We start from the raw sequence: 17,408 nt of genomic DNA, 5'->3' as shown, positions 1-17,408 counted from the left end.
ATATGAAGTTGGGGAAAGAAGAAAGAGTTTGCCATTCAGACTGATGGCATTTGTCTTCCCAAGTCACTGTTACATGTGATGAAGTCCTGTTGTCCTGGAGATGGCTGAACACCTGCCTGCCAATGTGAATTAATTCCTTGTTTTGCTTGTGTGTGCGTGTCTTTTTCTTTACCTATGAAACTGTCTTAATCTCAACCCACTAATTTTCTCACGTTTACTCTTCCAATTCTCTCTGCCATCCCTCCAGGGGAGTCAGCAAGTGGCTGTGTAGTGGCCTAGTTGCCAGCTGGGGTTAAACCATGATACCACCTCATCCATTTGGGTGCCCATTAATGCAAATATTTTTATGAAACACGGGGAGCAGCACCGTGCTCCACAAAGGAGGCAGGGGATCACCAAGCGCTTTCGCAGCTTTCTGCCGAGACTTCCCTTCATAACAAGCATCATTGCGCTGGACTAGATGATCTCCAGAGGTCACTTCCGACCCAAATCATTTTGTGACTCTGTGATCAGAGACTTAACAGGGGGTGGGGCGGGGGCGTGGCGAGGCAGTTCACGGAAAGTGAAAGAAGGGCAGAAAGCGCGTCCCGTCAGTGCGGGGAGGGAAGCTGTGCTCCAGCAGGGCAGCCTCCGGCGGGACGTACACCCCTCTCTGAGTGAAGCGGTGCCCTGACGCCGCGACCCACCGGACACCGCCCCTCGACGGACGGAAATTACCCCTTCCCCAGCCGGGCGGCGAGGGCGGGGCGAGCCGCCCCCTCCTCCGCCATTTCCCGTTGGGCGCCCCCACCCGCCACCTCTCCCTCGGCCTTGCCGGGGAGCCATGGGGAGCCATGGGGAGCCGGCGCCGAGCGGAGCTGAATGGATGGCGTCTGCTGCGAGGTACGGCTGGGATGGCGGCGGCGTCCCCCCGCTTTCCATTAGTGGCTTGTCGCCCGTGTGGCGGGGGGGGGCCCGTCTGTGGTGCGGGTGTCGGGGCTGCTCCGTGAGAGCAGCCGGAGCGAGGGCTGGGGCGGCCCTCGACTGCTGCAGGAGGCGGCCGGGCCGCGCTGTGTTCCCTGCTGTGCTCCATCGGCGAGGTGAGGTGCCTGCGGACGGCAGGCCCGGCTTCCCGAGCCGCGGTCGGCGGCGCCGGGGTTTCCTGGAAAGGCGGCGGGTCCGTGTCCGCGCTTTGCTGGGCGAGTTGTGGAGGCCGCTCTTGGCTGGAACCCGTGCCCCCCCTCGGCACGTTTTGGCGTTAATACCTGCTGAACCGCGCGTAAAAAACAGCCGGTTATTCGAGTGGTTTCTTCGGCGCTGTTACTGAATGCAAAATCATCCCTAGCGGCAGTCTGTGAGGTGCATTGTAGCTGGTTTGGACGCAGGTAATCTTGTAGCTCAAGACCAGAAATCTGTAAGCTAAAAGTATACAACCGTAGACTCTGACAGAGCTGCTTGTCGCAAATGCTGTGCCGTCGTCCTCCCCCCGCGCCGTACTGGAGGGCACAGGGCAGCCGAGGAGCCCATAGGTTTAAGTGTTGCATGTCCTGCAGTGGTTCCTCCAGAGGCATGTCCAGCTCACCGGCGGCACCACTGGCAGTGGATTGAAAACCTGCTCCTGGTTAATGGATTTTTAAGGTTAAGCGATTTCGATGTTCTTAGAAGCGACTTATCCAAAGTCGCCCAGCAAAGCCAGGAATAGAGTGCGGGCATAACATTACAACGCACAGTGCGATTCCCTAACACACATGGATTCTGTATGAACATCAATCTGTGCATTGTATTACCTGTGTAGTTCTTGAACATACTTCTGCTGACATCTCTGCCTGAAATATCTCCTGTGGTGTCTTTCTTTCAATATTCAGATAAGTAGATTTCTATAAATAATTATGCCACCTGTTTGTTTCAAAGAATAGCGTGTTTTGTGTACTGATGTGGCACTTCTGTGAAATATAAGCCAGTGACTTTCAGAACTTCAAAGCCTGCTTTTTTTCTGTTTGGAAGCAAATACAAAATGTCTCAGCCTGAACTTTGGTTAAAAATGAGTTGCCAGTGAAGATGACTTGGAAGTGTGAAGCTAGATTTTAAAGTGCTGGGGGCTTCAGGCAGGTCCCAGGGAAGTTGTGAACCGAGGCTTATGAGGTGAGGGGGGTCTGAACTCACTAGTATTTCCGTGGCTTCTCTCCAGGGATTGCTGAGGCTCTGAAGAGGAAGACTATCAAAAGCTAATCAGAGTTTTGACAGAAATGCTTTTCCCCTGGAATTTCCTCTGGAATTTCACTGGCATTGGTAGACCTGTAAAGGACATCCGGATTTAGACAGCTGTGCAAAGTTGGAGATAAACCTGTTTCGTCACATTTTTCTTACATATTCTAAGGTGCTAAACACATAACTTGGCTTTGAATATGCATCATGTGAGATACGTGTATTGTTCAGTACACAGAGCAATACATGGGTCACTTCAGATTTGAAGAGCGGGATAGTTGTCATTCATGACGGCACATACAGCAAGCATCAAAGGTACGCAAATACATCTATTGCATAATACTATATATGGTGTGCTTTGAACATGTCTTGTGATAAATTGCCAGAATTAAGGCATAAAGGAAATATTTTGCTAAGCGAATTCAGTATCCTCAGAGTTTTCCCCTTAAGAGAAAATTTTGAACAGCCTGAGAAATCAGATCTTGTAGGTGTAGGTGTGAAAGTAACATTGTTTCACTTTAGGTTTCTGAGTGATTTCTGAACAAAGCTGGTAACAAGTAGAAAGATTTTTTTTTTTTTTTTTCCTACTTGTGTAATCTGGAAGCTTCTGTCACATTCACTAGTGCAAAAACTAAATGGAATTGATAGATACAGGTGACTTAATAGCTTTCTGGTTTGCTGATATCAGTGATAAAGATTTTGTAACTGGAAAATCTTATCTGTAACCTATAATTTTCATTGAAAAGAGGAAGCCTGTTATATTGTGTCTGCTAAATATTCCTCAGGCTTGAATGAATTAATAAAATGAACCAAACAGAAATGAAAGTAACATTTTCTTTGCCTGTGCAATTATGATTATCAGTTGCACCAGTAAAGGTTCTCAACATTTATCCAGTGACTTCCTATAGTCATGCTAAAACTTTGAGCAGAGGAAGCTTGACATCTCAGTTAAGGGTTTTTTTAAAATTCATATGATTGTAACATACTGTGTTGTTTGACCATTGTATGCTTTGTCATGATTTTAAATTTAAAGCTATTTTGTTTTGCAGAGAAAGCAATTTAAGTTGCCTTTTAAAATAATTTAAAACCCAATTTATTTGTGTTAAACCCAAGGAGAAGATTATTTGGAAACAGTTATACCCTTGTCCAGCCATCTGTAGATACACAGTTGTTCTTTTATCCTTTGCCTGTAATTTAAAACCAGATCCTGTGAATATTAATGCTGTGTGGAAAATAGAGTAAAATAATAACTTCAAGGAGAGAGAATATTTTAATAGATTTTATGTATTAAAAAAATGTAACATAAACTTCATAACTTCCTTATAATTAGTATTTTTTTTTTCTGAGCTCCCTCTTGATCTGGCTGCTTTCTGGAAACATTTTTTACAACAGTGATGAGTTCTTGCAGTATTTCATATAAAACCAAAAAATGTATATTTTCATTGTAGCATAGAATTTTCAGATGGTGTCTTCATGCAAAATTAATGCAATTCATCATACAATGCTTCCTGTATTTATTTGAAATAAGAGCTCTTCCCATGTGAAAAAAGGAAAGTGCTATAGTCATAAAATTGCCTGACTAATCTGAGGATCCTTGTCCCTCATCACCCCCGGCAGTAACTGTTTCAGTACCAGTGCCTCCCCCAAAACACTGAAGAGATTAAAATAATACTTTGTACATAGACCTCATTTTATTTGCAAGTAATTTACAAAGGTGATTTGCTGAATGGGATTGTTTTTAATGTATTTGCAGGTGCAGAAGCAAAATGTTTATTTTGCAATCAGTAGGTTATATTTCTTAATCACTATGGAAACATTGATGGATGGACCAATGCATTTTTATCGAATTGGTGAGTTGCCTGTACCTTTATATTGTAAGAGGAGTAGTACTGCTAATTTTCTCTAACGCTACTTCTGAGTTACTGAAGTAATATACTGTCATCTTATTATAGAGATCTCCCTGGAATAATTTGCAGAATCAATAATCTAATGTGTTCTATTTTACATACTCCATTCTATACGTAAACTCTGATTTTTCTATAGGAAAGAAAGAACTTACTGCATTGTCCCTCTTGAAATGTCCAGTTAACTCTTAGTTGGTTGTGTTGTTTTTAATTTCTTCTTGTACTTTTTGTCAGGACTCCTTAGTTTCTGGATTAGCAGGCACAACAAACACAGTTTGTTGGCTGAGCTGTAGTTGTAGTGGGAAGCTGTTTTGATAGGATCATTTCATTCTGTAAAAGGGATAAGATGGTAAAGAAGATTCCCTGTTCAGTTTTCAGACCATCTTTATTTCACCAGTCTTAGGTTTCCCAGTTATTTGCTCTAAGATTTTTTTCTTGTCTTTGTCTCTTACATTAAAGTATTACCTATGAAGTTTTGCAATTCTCCCAACTATCTTTGCTAAACATGTTTGTTGAAACAGAGTTCTGAGGCAGATGAACGGACTTTGATTTTGATAGGGGAGAGGCATTTAAAAATCACAAATATGGACAGAGTAGAAAAAGATTTATGTCAAAAGGAAATCAGCAAGACAGCTGGCATATGTGAAGCGGCTGGCATAAGAGAGAATGGCAAAAGACTGTTTGTATCTCTGAATCCAAAGGGACTCCAAGGAAAGTGTGTCATTACTGGAGTCTGTGCACTGACACTATCTGTTTCTATAATGGGAATATCTTAATGTGCTAAAGGCCGTGTGCCTGTTGGGAGGAGAATTCCTGTCACAATTGGTTACAAATCCGAGCTTTTGTTCTGATAAGGAATAATAACTGCTGAAGTATTGCTTTGTTATTCATGCCACTGGATGTTTTTTTCCAGGTAGATGGTCTGTTACTATATGGCAGGAAATCAGTTTTTCTACTTTTAACTGCACTTCTCGAAGGGGATGTTTATTATTTAGTAGTAACACAGAAGAACAACTGCAAAAGGAAGACATGCAAGAGAGAGGATGTCTGTGGTTTTAATTGCAAAATGAAGCTTGAGAGAGATGAGTTTTTTGTCTTGTGGAAATATAAGTTTGCTGCATGTGCAACTCAAGTGAGCCACTTAATCTCTTTGCATCTAATTTCAGAAGGGATGCTAGGTGCATAGTTTAACATTTGTAAGACAGATGTCCAAAGAGACAGTGCTGTAAGAGGTACATGGTGAAGTATCCATCTCAGATTATTTCAGCAAACTTAGGTGACTAAGTGTATTTGTGTGTGCTTCTGTGTGTGCCCACTGCTAATGAAAGGGCAACTTTTTAAGGCACTTCTCTGCAGCCAAAAAGATTCTGTGCAGATATCTCTTTATTTAAGTAATTTGAGTAGGAAATTTTTTCCTTTGCTCTTCCAGTGCTCTCTGCAACAGTAGACAAGGATCATAACTGCATTAGGAAATTGTCCCATTGTGTCTGGGATGTGAAAGTTCCCACTGACCTACTACTGTTGTGAATCCCCTCTAATTTACCAGGAACATGTATTCTGTTACCATGCTTCACATTGGTGGGAGTTAGACCGGTTGACCTCCAGATGTCCCTTCCAACCTCAGCCACTCTCTGATAGTCCTTCCTATCCATTATTTGTAGATCTCCATAAATATTGTTTTAATTTTTTATAAGGTGTGTCCCAGATTTCTTTTTTTCACAGTCATTCTTACTGTGGCACATCTTCTTGACACATCAAGAAGTTCTGCAATGTTATTTTTTTATAGTATGTCACTTGACAACCTCAGTTGTGGACCAGAGTGCTACTGTGTTAGTTGCTGTTCAAAAGCAAACTCAAAGATATTCCTCATGCTACAGAAGTTACTGTTCTAAGTGAGATGAGAAGAATAAAATAACAAGTTAAGGAAGTATTAACAGTTCAACAGAGGTATCAGGCCAGTGGTGTTTTGTGTATTGACATATTTTTGGGTAGAAGGTTTAGGTGTCAAGGCAAAAGAGGGTTCATGGAGAAGAGTTTTAGGGAAAATAATGAAGCAATTTGCAGATATTTCCAGGGAGTTCATCTAAAACATGAGCAAAAGCATGCATGTTTGAACTTACATTAATAACTTCTTTGGCCAGCTGAGTATGGGAGCTGGCATCTCATTAATAAGAGGATATGTCACAAAATGCCTTTAAAATGACAACAGGAGGTTTGAACCTCATCTAGCGGCGATCAGCATAAGCCTGAACCACAGTGTAGTTATCAAAGAACTAGCTCCTAGGAGCCTTGAATAAGTAACAGATGTTGGAAGGGGACATCTGGGGAAGGAATATACTTTGGGGAATGAGGGGACAGTGGAGGAAAGTAGTAGGAAGAAGGTGTGAAGGAAAGAAACAGTTCCACTGAGGGAATGCTGAGTATTGTCTCTAGTTGTTACAAATCAATATTGCCAATAGTGAGCTAATAATCAGATATTGTAGACATACAAATGCATTAATGCATGGTTTAATTTTCCAGTGTATGTCAGCATTCTGTCTACGGCTTGTTGGAGCTTGCCTGGTAAGAGATTTTGTCTTTCAAACGCTTTTCCTAATACAGTTCCAAAAAAATTGCATATTCTCACTAAGCATCAATTTAAAACTTTATGCTTTTCAGAGAAATAACTTAATATAAGTATAATACAGGAGGACAGTCCTTTGCATTGTCATTTCTATTTTGCTGAACTCTGTTCTGTGGTTGCTTTATTTTGGGGCAAATATTGGGCTGCTCTAATTGGGCTTATTGGTTAGAATTGTTGCAATCTCACATTTTTTTGCCATTCATATTGGTGGGTTGTGTCTGTTTGTTTTCTTTCTCTTTCTAGAAAGTGGTCCACCTCGCAACCCACAAATGGAATCTCGCAATTTTCAGCACATTTTGTCCTGGCAGGCAAATAGTGATCCAACTGTGCCAACGTACTATCGTGTGCTGTATACTCACCACGGGCAAGTCGTATAAAATAAGATACAAATTTTGCTTTTAACATTTGTCAACTCAAAATACTGACACTGGAGTTTTCTTGTTTATTTGCCTGTTATTTCGCTCAAAAGTGCCCCCCCTCAATACTTTCTTGTATCAGAGAATCCAGACAGATTATTTTGATCTTTCTTTAACTTGTTTTGATTTACAGGATCTCTAAGACTGCTAAACAATGTTCAAATATTACACAGCTTTCCTGTAATCTGACAGAAGATTTTGAAGACATTTACACTGAGTATTCTCCATTTGTTCAGAGCTTCATAGGAACTGAAGTATTCAATTCTTCTGTACTTCGTTTTATGCCTTATATGGACAGTAAGTTCTGTGTCTGCATTTGTTCGTTTAGTAGTTTTTATTCATAGCTGATGTATACAAGATATTCTGCTAGCTTTACAGTAAGACACTTCAGACTAACTTGGTTGGTAGCTTATTCCTTTATCTGAGATAATATGAATTTGTATATAATCTATCACATATCAGTTACAAGAAACACAATATATAGAGACCTTTCTAAAATTAGTGGCTACAGTAGTTCTGCTGAATGGACAAGGCTCTGGTTTTGAAATGCCATATATATATATATATGAAATAGCATTGTGTCAAGCATTGATGAGCACAAAGTAAAACTCTCTAAGTGCATAGGATAAGTAACTTAAAAAAAATCAACATTGTTTTTTGTCTTCAAGTAGCCAGTGTTAAAAGTTTAAGAAATGCCGTGTCTGCACTAGGTGTAGAGGAAGAGATTTACGTGTTTGTTGATCAGCCTGCTCTTTTCCCTTTCCTTTCCGAAAGAAGATTCTTACTAGCTGTGACATATTTTAACACCAGAGGTGGCTTCACCCTTAGTTGTGTTTAGTATTCAGTTTTGAAGTAACAGACAGAGGAACAATTGGAGGACCATAGAGGAAAAATAGGTCATGTTACCCCTGAATTCAGCACAGAAGTAGCTGCTGCTCTGTCCACTTAAAGGCTCATAAATGATGAAAAATTGGGTGGGATGGAGAGAATAGCCACAAAGATTTGAGAACATCCTCTGTGGTGGAGGCTTGCAGTCTTTCAGCAGTTAGTTTAATGAAGAGAAGGAACAGAAGGTGCATTGACCATGTCATGATTTAACCCCAACTATCAACTAAGCCCCCCACAGCTGCTCACTCGCTCCCCCATAGTGGGATGGGGAAGAGAAACAGAAGAGTGAAAGTCAAAAACCTCATGGGTTGAGATGAAGACTGTTTAAAAGGTAAAGAAAAAGCTGCACACACAAGCAAAGCAAAACAAGGGATTCATTCACCACTAACCATTGACAGGTAGGTGTTCAGCCACCTCCAGGACAGTAGGGCTCCATCACAAGTCATGGTGACTCAGAAAGGCAAACACCATCACTCTGAACATCCCCCCTTCCTTCTTCTTCCCCGACTTTATATGCTGAACATGACATCATATGGTGTGGAATATCCCTTTGGTCACTTGCGGTCACCTGTCCCAGCTGTGTCCCCTCCCAGCTGTGTCCCCTCCCAGCTGTGTCCCCTCCCAGCTTCTTGTGCACCCCCAGCCCACTCCCTGGTGGGTGCTGTGAGAAGCAGAACAGGCCTTGACTCTGCATGAGCACTGCTCAGTGGTAACTAAAATATCCTGCTGTTATCAACACTGTTTCCAACCCAAATCCAAAACTGAGCCACATACTAGTTACTTGTATCTGAACTATTGTGTCCAGCAGGACTAGTGAAGTGATTGTCACCCTGTACTTGGCACTGGTGAGGCTGCATCTCAAATCCTGTGTTCAGTTTTGGGCCCCTCACTGCAAGGAAGATATTGAGGTGCTGGAGAGAGTTCAGAGGAGGGCAAGGAAGCTGGTGAGGGGTCTAGAGAACAAGTCTGATGAGGAGCAGCTGAGGGAACTGGGGCTGTTGAGCCTGGAGATGTTATCACACACAATTTTCCAACATTCCTACTTCCTTCCTGTGTTGGAGGAAGGAACATCTTGGGCTTGATTCACTAGTGAAGTTCCTCTGATCTTGATGGATGTGCAGTTTTGGAGAGAGGACACATTTAATGTGCGTGGCTCTTCAAACACATCAGTGTTCCAAGGACCTGAACTTGAGAGATTACTTTATACTCAGTGGAAGTCTCACGGAAATGTAGCTATGTTTCTTTAGGTCCTCTGTCTACTGTCAGTACAGTTTTTGGTCTTAGGAGCTCAGCTGTCAAGTTTAGACCTACAGCCTTCCTTGCAAACAGTATGAATGTGTGCAGGGCTACACACCAGAGTCTTCATGGTCTTCTACAAAGATTCCTTCTAGAGAGTGACTAGAAGATAATAACGAGCAAGAAAGTAATCAGCTTTTCCTATCCATTAACCTCAGCTTTCCTCTCAAATAGGTAAAAAGCTTACATCTTGATGGACCTGAAGCCAAAGCCTCTGTCACCTTTCTGCTTCTTCCTTCTCCTCCACTGCTTTCTGTTTTTTAAATCTAGTCATGTGGGAAAAAATCGTTCGACTGTGGAACTTAAATGTTGCAAGGCCTTGTGGGTTTACAAGAGTGACATACTCTGGAATCTACTTAGTCAGCTATATATCTGTCACCGAAATAGAACTGATACTGAATAGTAATACATACTGCAATTTTTTTCCATAATTTTCTTTTTCTCTCTTTTTTTTTTTTTTTTTTTCAATAGCATACCTGGGACCACCAGAAGTAAATATCAGTTCCTGTCTAAACTGTATAAATGTCACCATAAAGCTTCCAACCCCTCAGAATGGAAAGCTGTTGTCTTTAATTCCTATATATAAAGCGCTTTATTATAATATAACACTGAAAAGTCTTGATGGAGAGCATAAGGTAGAGAACTTTTTGTTTTATTTCTGCTTTAGGGAAGAGATTCAGAAAGCATAAAAAGGCTTGGGTTAGCAGATTCATGGAAGCAAATATGTGAACAGAAGATACTTCAAAGAAAACAAAGAGAATGGCCAGCATAATCTTAGCTTCCTTTTACTGCAGAGTAGCAGACCTAGAAGAGGAATACTAAAGTGCAGGGTACTGGCTTGAGTGATTATTCTCTGGGAAAACAAGAGAATGACAGTTCAGCAAAAACTACTGGCAGGTGTATGCACAGCTAATAGGAAAACATGTTCAGAAAGCAGTTCAGTGGTTTTCTGTCGAACTGGAAAAATGTATCCAGTTAGTTTCTGAGACAACCTATGCTGGGTCTGGTGCTATTTAATTTTTTTTTTTTTTTTGTATGCTGAAATAGGTAGATAAGAGTGATTAAAACTTAAAATGATCTTCACAAAATTGAGAAATAATCTTAAAATAATAGGAGATAATCCAATAAGGACCAATGCAAGACATAACACTTAATAATTGCCTGTGTAATAGGTAGTGGTAACAGCTACATAGGCAGCAGTTTTGTCAGGAAGGATGAAACCGTTCTATAGTATTATAAGCTAAACGTGACTTACATGTTGCTGAGAAATTAAAAAAATCATGTATTTGCATACTTGTGAAGCCTACCTACCCCACACCAGTCTGGAGTTCAGAAAAGGCACGGACCACAGCTGGATTCAAAAAGGAACACTGAGGACTGACATGTGACCTGTGAGGAAATGCTGGAATAATAGGAGACCACTTAGTGTAAGCAAGCAAAGCACAGTTAGAGGCCAGGGGCTCTGAGTATGTAAACATCTACTACAGAAAAGGAGGAAATAAACTATTCACTGTGACGAAAAACAGTGAGGGGAAATTGGCAGTTGTGCAGACTTTAGGTTAAACATTGAGAGAGACATTGATACATGGGCTGGCAAAGCACTGGAATGAGTTGCCTAACTAGAGCACAGGCTACCTGTACTGGAAGTTATGAACAGCAGGTCAGAAAGGTACCTGTTGGGAATTTAATCTAACTCATTCTGTCATGAGTCACAGAAGAAGGACCACAACTTGCCTGCCATGGATATTTTCCCCCTGATTTCCAAATCAGAATATTACTTGCAGTTTCAAATCTGTAGAATCTATGTAAAGCTATTTCAAGGGGACATATAGTAACCAAGTGTTGAAGACAGAAAGCAATTTCTCTTTGATAATACAATATTTCACAAACCAGCATCAGGTAGGCATCTTGATATCAGCTAGAACTAGAGATGAAGCAGTTGTCTAGCTAAACCACTGAGTTACTGTGTCAGTTTTTGCAGTTTCACGTGCTACTGCATTTCTTGGAAATAGCCATAATGATTTATCAGTTGCTGGGGATCTTTTTTTAGGCCAATAGCTAACTTTAAACCATTGTCTTTCACGACAGAGGCCACTTGAGATTACCACTAAAGAAATTTTTAATATTGTCATTGAAGAATTGTATCCAAGTAGAAATTACTGTGTGTCTGTTACGGTCACTGCATCTTTAAACAAACATTTCATCACATCAGACTGGAAATGTGTAACTGCAGGCTCTGTAGCTCAACAAGGTAACTGTGCTGTGATGCAGGAATGGATTGTCTGGCTTGATTATGTGCAAGTGTTTTCTTTTTACATAGGAAGATTAACAAATCAATTAATCCTAAGAATAGTAAGAGAGAAAGTACCTTCTGAGTGATAAGACTGTGGGGAGTTAGAAGGGAAATATAAAAACCCATCCACTTTGGGGCTACAAATCTATTGTTAATCCTGTGAACCATGCAAACCTCCACTAACTGTAAAAGTAGTTATCAAAGATGGTGTAATTTCTTTTATAGTTCCTGAATCTAATTTGAGATTTGGTCTTGTTTTGACTGTAACTAGATTACCTCCAGAGGGGTCTAACCAAAATTATTCTGTGATTGTAAATAGCTGTTCTGAATGTGAAATAAGAAATGTGGTCATTGGAAACTTCATTCATATATGTTTTATTTGTTTTTTTTTCACTTGCAGGTTATAGTATACTTACAATTGCAGGTGCTGTATGTTTTTCACTGATGGTAGCTGCTGCCCTGAAGTATATGCATGCAGGAGGTTATATTCTTCTAAAAACATCACTTCCACGTACCTTGGTACGTAATAATTCGCATATTTAACTTTCCTGGTTGGGAGGAAGTAGTTTGCTATCTGAAATTTCTAATCCTGTGCATTAGGTACAAGTTATATAAGTACATATAATGTTTTAATTTGCAGTTTACCTATGCCAAAGACAGTCTACAGACTGCTGAATCTTCTCCATTCTGCAGGACAAGTATTCAGTCTTTTTCAAAACCATTTCTTGCTACTTCTGTGACAAATTACTAACAGAGATAGAGATGTGATCATTCCACCCTACTCAGTTCTTATCGGCCTGCACCTGGAGTATTGTCCCCAGTTCTGATCCCCACAGCACAGGAAAGATGCGGACAGACTAGAGAGGGTCCAGAGGAGGGCCTTGAAGATGAGCAGAGGCCTGGAGAACCTGCCCTGTGAGGAAAGACTGAAGAAGTTAGGTCTTTTCTCCCAGAGAATAGAAGGCTCAGGACATACCTCATTACAGTACTCACCTAGTACTTCAAGGGCAGCTACAAAGAGAACAGAGGTTCTCAAGACAAAGAGCAATGGGTAGAAGTTGTACCATGAGAGGTTTCATCTTGATATAAGAGAATTTTTTTACAGTGAGAACAATTAATCACTGGAACAATCTCCTCAAGGATGTGGTAGAGTCCCTATCACTGGAGGTTTTCAAGATGTGATTGAACAGGGTGCTAGATAAACTCATCTAGGCAGGCTCCCTCTGCCATGAAACGCTGGACCAGATAGTCTTTTGAGGTCCTTCCAGCCTGGCCTGTTCTATGATTGCATGAAGTTAGAAGGGGCAAGCAGTAGTGAAGGGCAGAGTCCCTCTCCCCACCCCCCCAAAAAAGTAACTTTAAATAAATTCTTTAGGGTATACAGAAGCAGGCTAGGTCCTACAGAAGAGCACCCAGCATAGAACGATTAACCCCTTGCCCTTTGAAAATTATCTTACATGTGAATTCTTCTTGCAGCAGATTAATTTATTCTACTATCTGAGCCAGGGCAATAACTCCAACACAAAAAAACTGCTGCAGTTCTTAAGTGAAGTGCATGGGTAGAAGACCTGTTCTCCACCAAGGATGCTCTGAAAACATTTGGGAGCAATGTGTACTCATGGCTCCTTAGAAAAGCAATTTCTGTCACAATTTGTCTCCATTATTTCACCCTGCAGCATTGTACTCCTCTCTAAGAACAAAACCAATTACCAATTTTGAGAGATTCTAAAACTCAAAGCAAATATTTTAAATTTCAAGGTCTTTATGACGTTTCCTTAGGAAAGCAAGGTTAAAAGACAAAAGGTAGATTTGAGACCCAGTTTGGTATGGGCAAATTGTTCATGTAGTGATGCATAAAAACGCCCTAGAGTTGGGAGTTTTGGTCTCATTATCCTCTGAAGATGGCCCAATTATTTTGGCACATCTGGAGAAAAACAAAGTCACTGTTAATGCTCTAAGACTTTTTTTTTTTTTTTCCCTAAAGCTATGCTTTATCATTACTGTCCACAAACAGCATGTGAGAAGTGCTAAAAGTTCAGCATCCTGGTAAAGCAAGATCTGGATGGTTGTTGGAAATGATCTCACACACAACAAATAAGAACTTACTCTCCATTCTCCTCAACAAGGACAGACCATCAAAGATCTTTGTAGAGATGAGACACTGCTTTGACGAAACAGTCTTTAAAGCATGTCTGCTTTGTAACATCAACAGTACCTTCTCAGTCAAAGAAAAAATCCTCTTATTGAAATCAGATATACGTTCCAGGTCCCCAACCTTCCAGTTTCACATGTATCTCATACCACAGACTGGGATGCAGTTGTGTGCGGATATGTTCCTGCCAGAAAAGAATCCTAGGTGTCAGTTGCATAATTGTTACTAGCAAGTTCAGGATCACATCTGTGGGTAATCTGATGTCTGCCTTCCTTCTCCAGTCCCAGTAATGATTTATTACTGCATTCTGTTACCAACAGGCATTAGTGAAAAGCATGTCTGATAGTGGAACACTTACTAGGAAAGGAGGGCATTTATATGCAAGTTGTCTCTGCCAGAGCTGGCATAGTATCTTAGAAACGAAGTCCTGGATCGGGCTGTCATTATCTACACAAATACTGGAGTTGGATGAAAACAAAAAACAAAGGAAAAGAAACAATATAGCTCCGGAATAAAACTTCCTCAGTTTTGGCTGAGGCGGAGGGAATCTTATTTACACTTCTAAATATCTCAAGGGTGGGCGTTAAGGATGGGACCAGACTCCTTTCAGTGGTGCCCAATGGTAGGATGACGGGCAACAGGCACAGACTGAAGCACAGGAGGTTCCACCTAAATGTGAGGAGAAACTTCTTTACTGTGAGTGTGCCAGAGCACTGGAACAGGCTGCCCAGAGAGGTTGTGGAGTCTCCTTCTCTGGAGACATTCAAAACCCGCCTGGACACATTCCTGTGCGATCTGCTCTGGGTGAACCTGCTTTAGCAGGTGGGTTGGACTAGATGATCTACAGAGGTCCCTTCTAACCCCAACCATTCTGGGATTCTGTGGGGTACGGGCATGGATGGGCATGTACACAAGGCAAACACTACCTGCCTCACCTGCAAATGCTAAACCATTCTCAGTAGTCACATATAGTGTTTGACAAAAAACTCCATGGTTAAGAAGGAGTACTTAAGGAAGGAAGAAAGGTAATGGTAATATATCACTCCAGTTGTTCCACTATTTTGAATGAAATAATCTTTCTTTGACTTTTTCTGTGATCAAGTGTCATGTTTTAGTGCTTGAGGAGGCTGGTCTCGAGTTGGCTATTTTTATATTTTAAGAGAAAGAGAGGAGACTGAACTGCCACTAAATTTCAAGCAAAAATAACATTCCTGGGACCTGTTTCTATCCAGTTCTGCTTGCTTCCTTTTATTTTACAGTCTCTGACTTCTTTTATATTTATTTATATGGTTTTGTTCAGCATAAATATTTATTTTCTACAAAAATATGCTGAGCAGATTGGTATCAATTTTTTCTAGGACTTTTTTCCTCCTGTTTCTGTCCTGTCTTCATCTCCCTAAAATTGCTGAACATGACCTTGCCGAGTTAAGGTTAATATTTTTGTTGTTGTCAACATTTTTCCTCCAATGCTAGTCCTTCAAAGTGCAGAGTAAAACTGCAAAAATGTGACTTAAGATGTTATATACGTGTCATTGCTTCAAATGGTACATTTCTAAAGGATCAAAATTGATCATCCATGCCAGGCTTCTCTTTTGCATGGTAATTGCAAGAGCTAATAGAGAGTTGCAAGACTCACCTCAGGTTTAAGATGTACTTGTAAAATGAGCTTTTAGTCTTAGAAAGATATCTCAAAAATTAGAATGAAAATGTTTCATACTTGAGACACTGCTTGACATTAGTGTCATTTTTTTTGAGGCCGTCCAATGCTGTGTGCCTTGATTTGTGGTGAAGGCTGCCATATTTACAGGAATGGAGAAGAAGGAATGATCCTAGATGGCCTGAACTCTGCAGAGAAAGCCAAAAATGTGGCACAGAAAGAATTCATTTAACAACCTCATGACTGGGGATATTTTTAAAATTAATTTTTCTCTGTGTGTGTGCAAATTTGGCTGATTTTTTTGTTTTTTAATTCATTTTGCTCTTTTAGGTATTCATCAAGACGTTAGCCTATTCACCTTGGACACCCAAATCTGAAGAAACAGCCTCTGTAGAGATCATTTACAGAGAGGTTAAAAAAAAGGCAACTGAATCCAGTGGTGGTGGTGTTAGTGATGAAGATGACAATGACGACAATGACAGCGATGCCATAAGTAATCATGACTATACAAGGCGTGATATCTTAAGTAGAGTACCTCATTCCTCTGATGTGCCAAATGGGTTCATGCAGTCCTCCACAAACAGTACATCTGATGACAGCAGCAGCCAGGCAAATGAAAATCCAGACACTGAGCCAGAAGATTTTGAAGAACATGAGACGGATGTTGAAGAAGACAAAGACACAAGTAGGGAGTTACTTAATCCTCTCTCTGAGGTAAATTGTGGCTATTCTTCCAGGCAAAGGAACAGCGCTTGCTTCACCATTAACTTAAAAACTGTGCTGTTGGGAGCCTCTGAAGAGAATGGGGATAGTTCTGCAGCTCTTCTTGCTGCCCAAGAAGATGCAGCTGACTGGCAATGTACTCAAGCTTTGGAAGCAAAACTCTTGGATGATACGGAAAGTGTGCAGAAACCATGTTGTCATAACAGCTCTCATGAATGGCAAAATTCTTCTCATTCTTCTGATGAAAGTGACTCATCAGATTCAGACATGGGCCAAAAAACTGAATATTTAAGAAGATGAATAAGTGAGAACGACTCTTTTATAACATACGAATTGGTATTGCCCAACTTTTTTTCTGGATTCCACATACAGATCTTGTATTTTTCTTTTTTAACATTCTGTGAGTATATATATGAGCACTGAAAATATGCAACATTCATTCTTAACAAATATTTCTGTGATCATTCCAGGTATGGTTCAGGTTGGATTATCCACAGAGAAACAGAAATGACTGTTCAGATGCAGCAGTAAGAGTAGCTATTTCATTTTGCAGTTTCATATGATTAATACGTTCCAGCTGTTCCGAAGTAAATATTTTTTTGTAACTCAAGTGAGAAGTTAGTTTGTAGTAGAGGGAGTTGTGAGTCTCTCAACCAGACCACTTTTTAAATTTGAAAGCATGCTTCTTTATTATTCTTTAGCTCTGTTGATGGCTTACTCTGAAACCTGTTTTGCTGGATGGTTGCTATATTCATCTGAGAACCGATTTCTACATTTGTGCAGAGAAAGCTGATCAAGTGAAATAATGGGGGCAAAGATGAGAATACTCAACTTGTGAAGGAGTTCTCCTTACTGTGAAAGCATTAAATATACCTTTTAATATTTTTTATATAATTTTGTACCATTACTGAATACTACACTTAAAAAATATTTTTGACATTTAAATGTTACTGCAGTATACAGTTTAACTTTTGTGCTTCATGAAAAAAAAAAAAAAAGATTTTTATATCCCTGTCTGAATTTTTACTGTGGTTCCTACATGCCTTGTAAAAGCTACATGCGTTAGCCTGCTAAGGATTTAATCTTTAAGGGTAGGCTTTTGGGTACCACATAGCTGAAACAAATATTTTTCACCTTGTGTTCATCTGCTTAGGTGCTACTTTTGTGCCCACAAGCAGCTTCTGGCTGCCATGGCTGCCAGACATTCTTTTGGTCAGGATAGCTGAGAGTAATTTCTAAGGTGCTGGAATATATACTGTTGCTGTACTACTA

The 17,408-nt window shown here is 40.5% G+C and overlaps 1 protein-coding gene across 1 annotated transcript; it reads left to right on the top strand.

Annotated features, from left to right (window-relative positions):
- Positions 1-560: 560 nt before the first annotated feature.
- Positions 561-17,123, top strand: IFNAR2 (interferon alpha and beta receptor subunit 2). The gene is made up of 10 exons (XM_082058733.1): positions 561-882; positions 2,168-2,499; positions 3,938-4,034; positions 6,609-6,650; positions 6,955-7,075; positions 7,261-7,424; positions 9,783-9,946; positions 11,400-11,562; positions 12,005-12,123; positions 15,744-17,123. The coding sequence occupies exons 3-10, from the start codon at positions 3,992-3,994 to the stop codon at positions 16,434-16,436; spliced, it is 1,509 nt and encodes a 502-aa protein (XP_081914859.1). The 5' UTR covers positions 561-882; positions 2,168-2,499; positions 3,938-3,991; the 3' UTR covers positions 16,437-17,123.
- The last annotated feature ends 285 nt before the right edge of the window (positions 17,124-17,408 follow it).

Source organism: Streptopelia decaocto (genome assembly GCF_964273445.1).
Source record: "Streptopelia decaocto genome assembly, chromosome: 1".
NCBI lineage: Eukaryota > Metazoa > Chordata > Aves > Columbiformes > Columbidae > Streptopelia > Streptopelia decaocto.
Note: the sequence above shows the minus strand (reverse complement) of the source record. Positions and strands in the feature narration are given on the sequence as shown.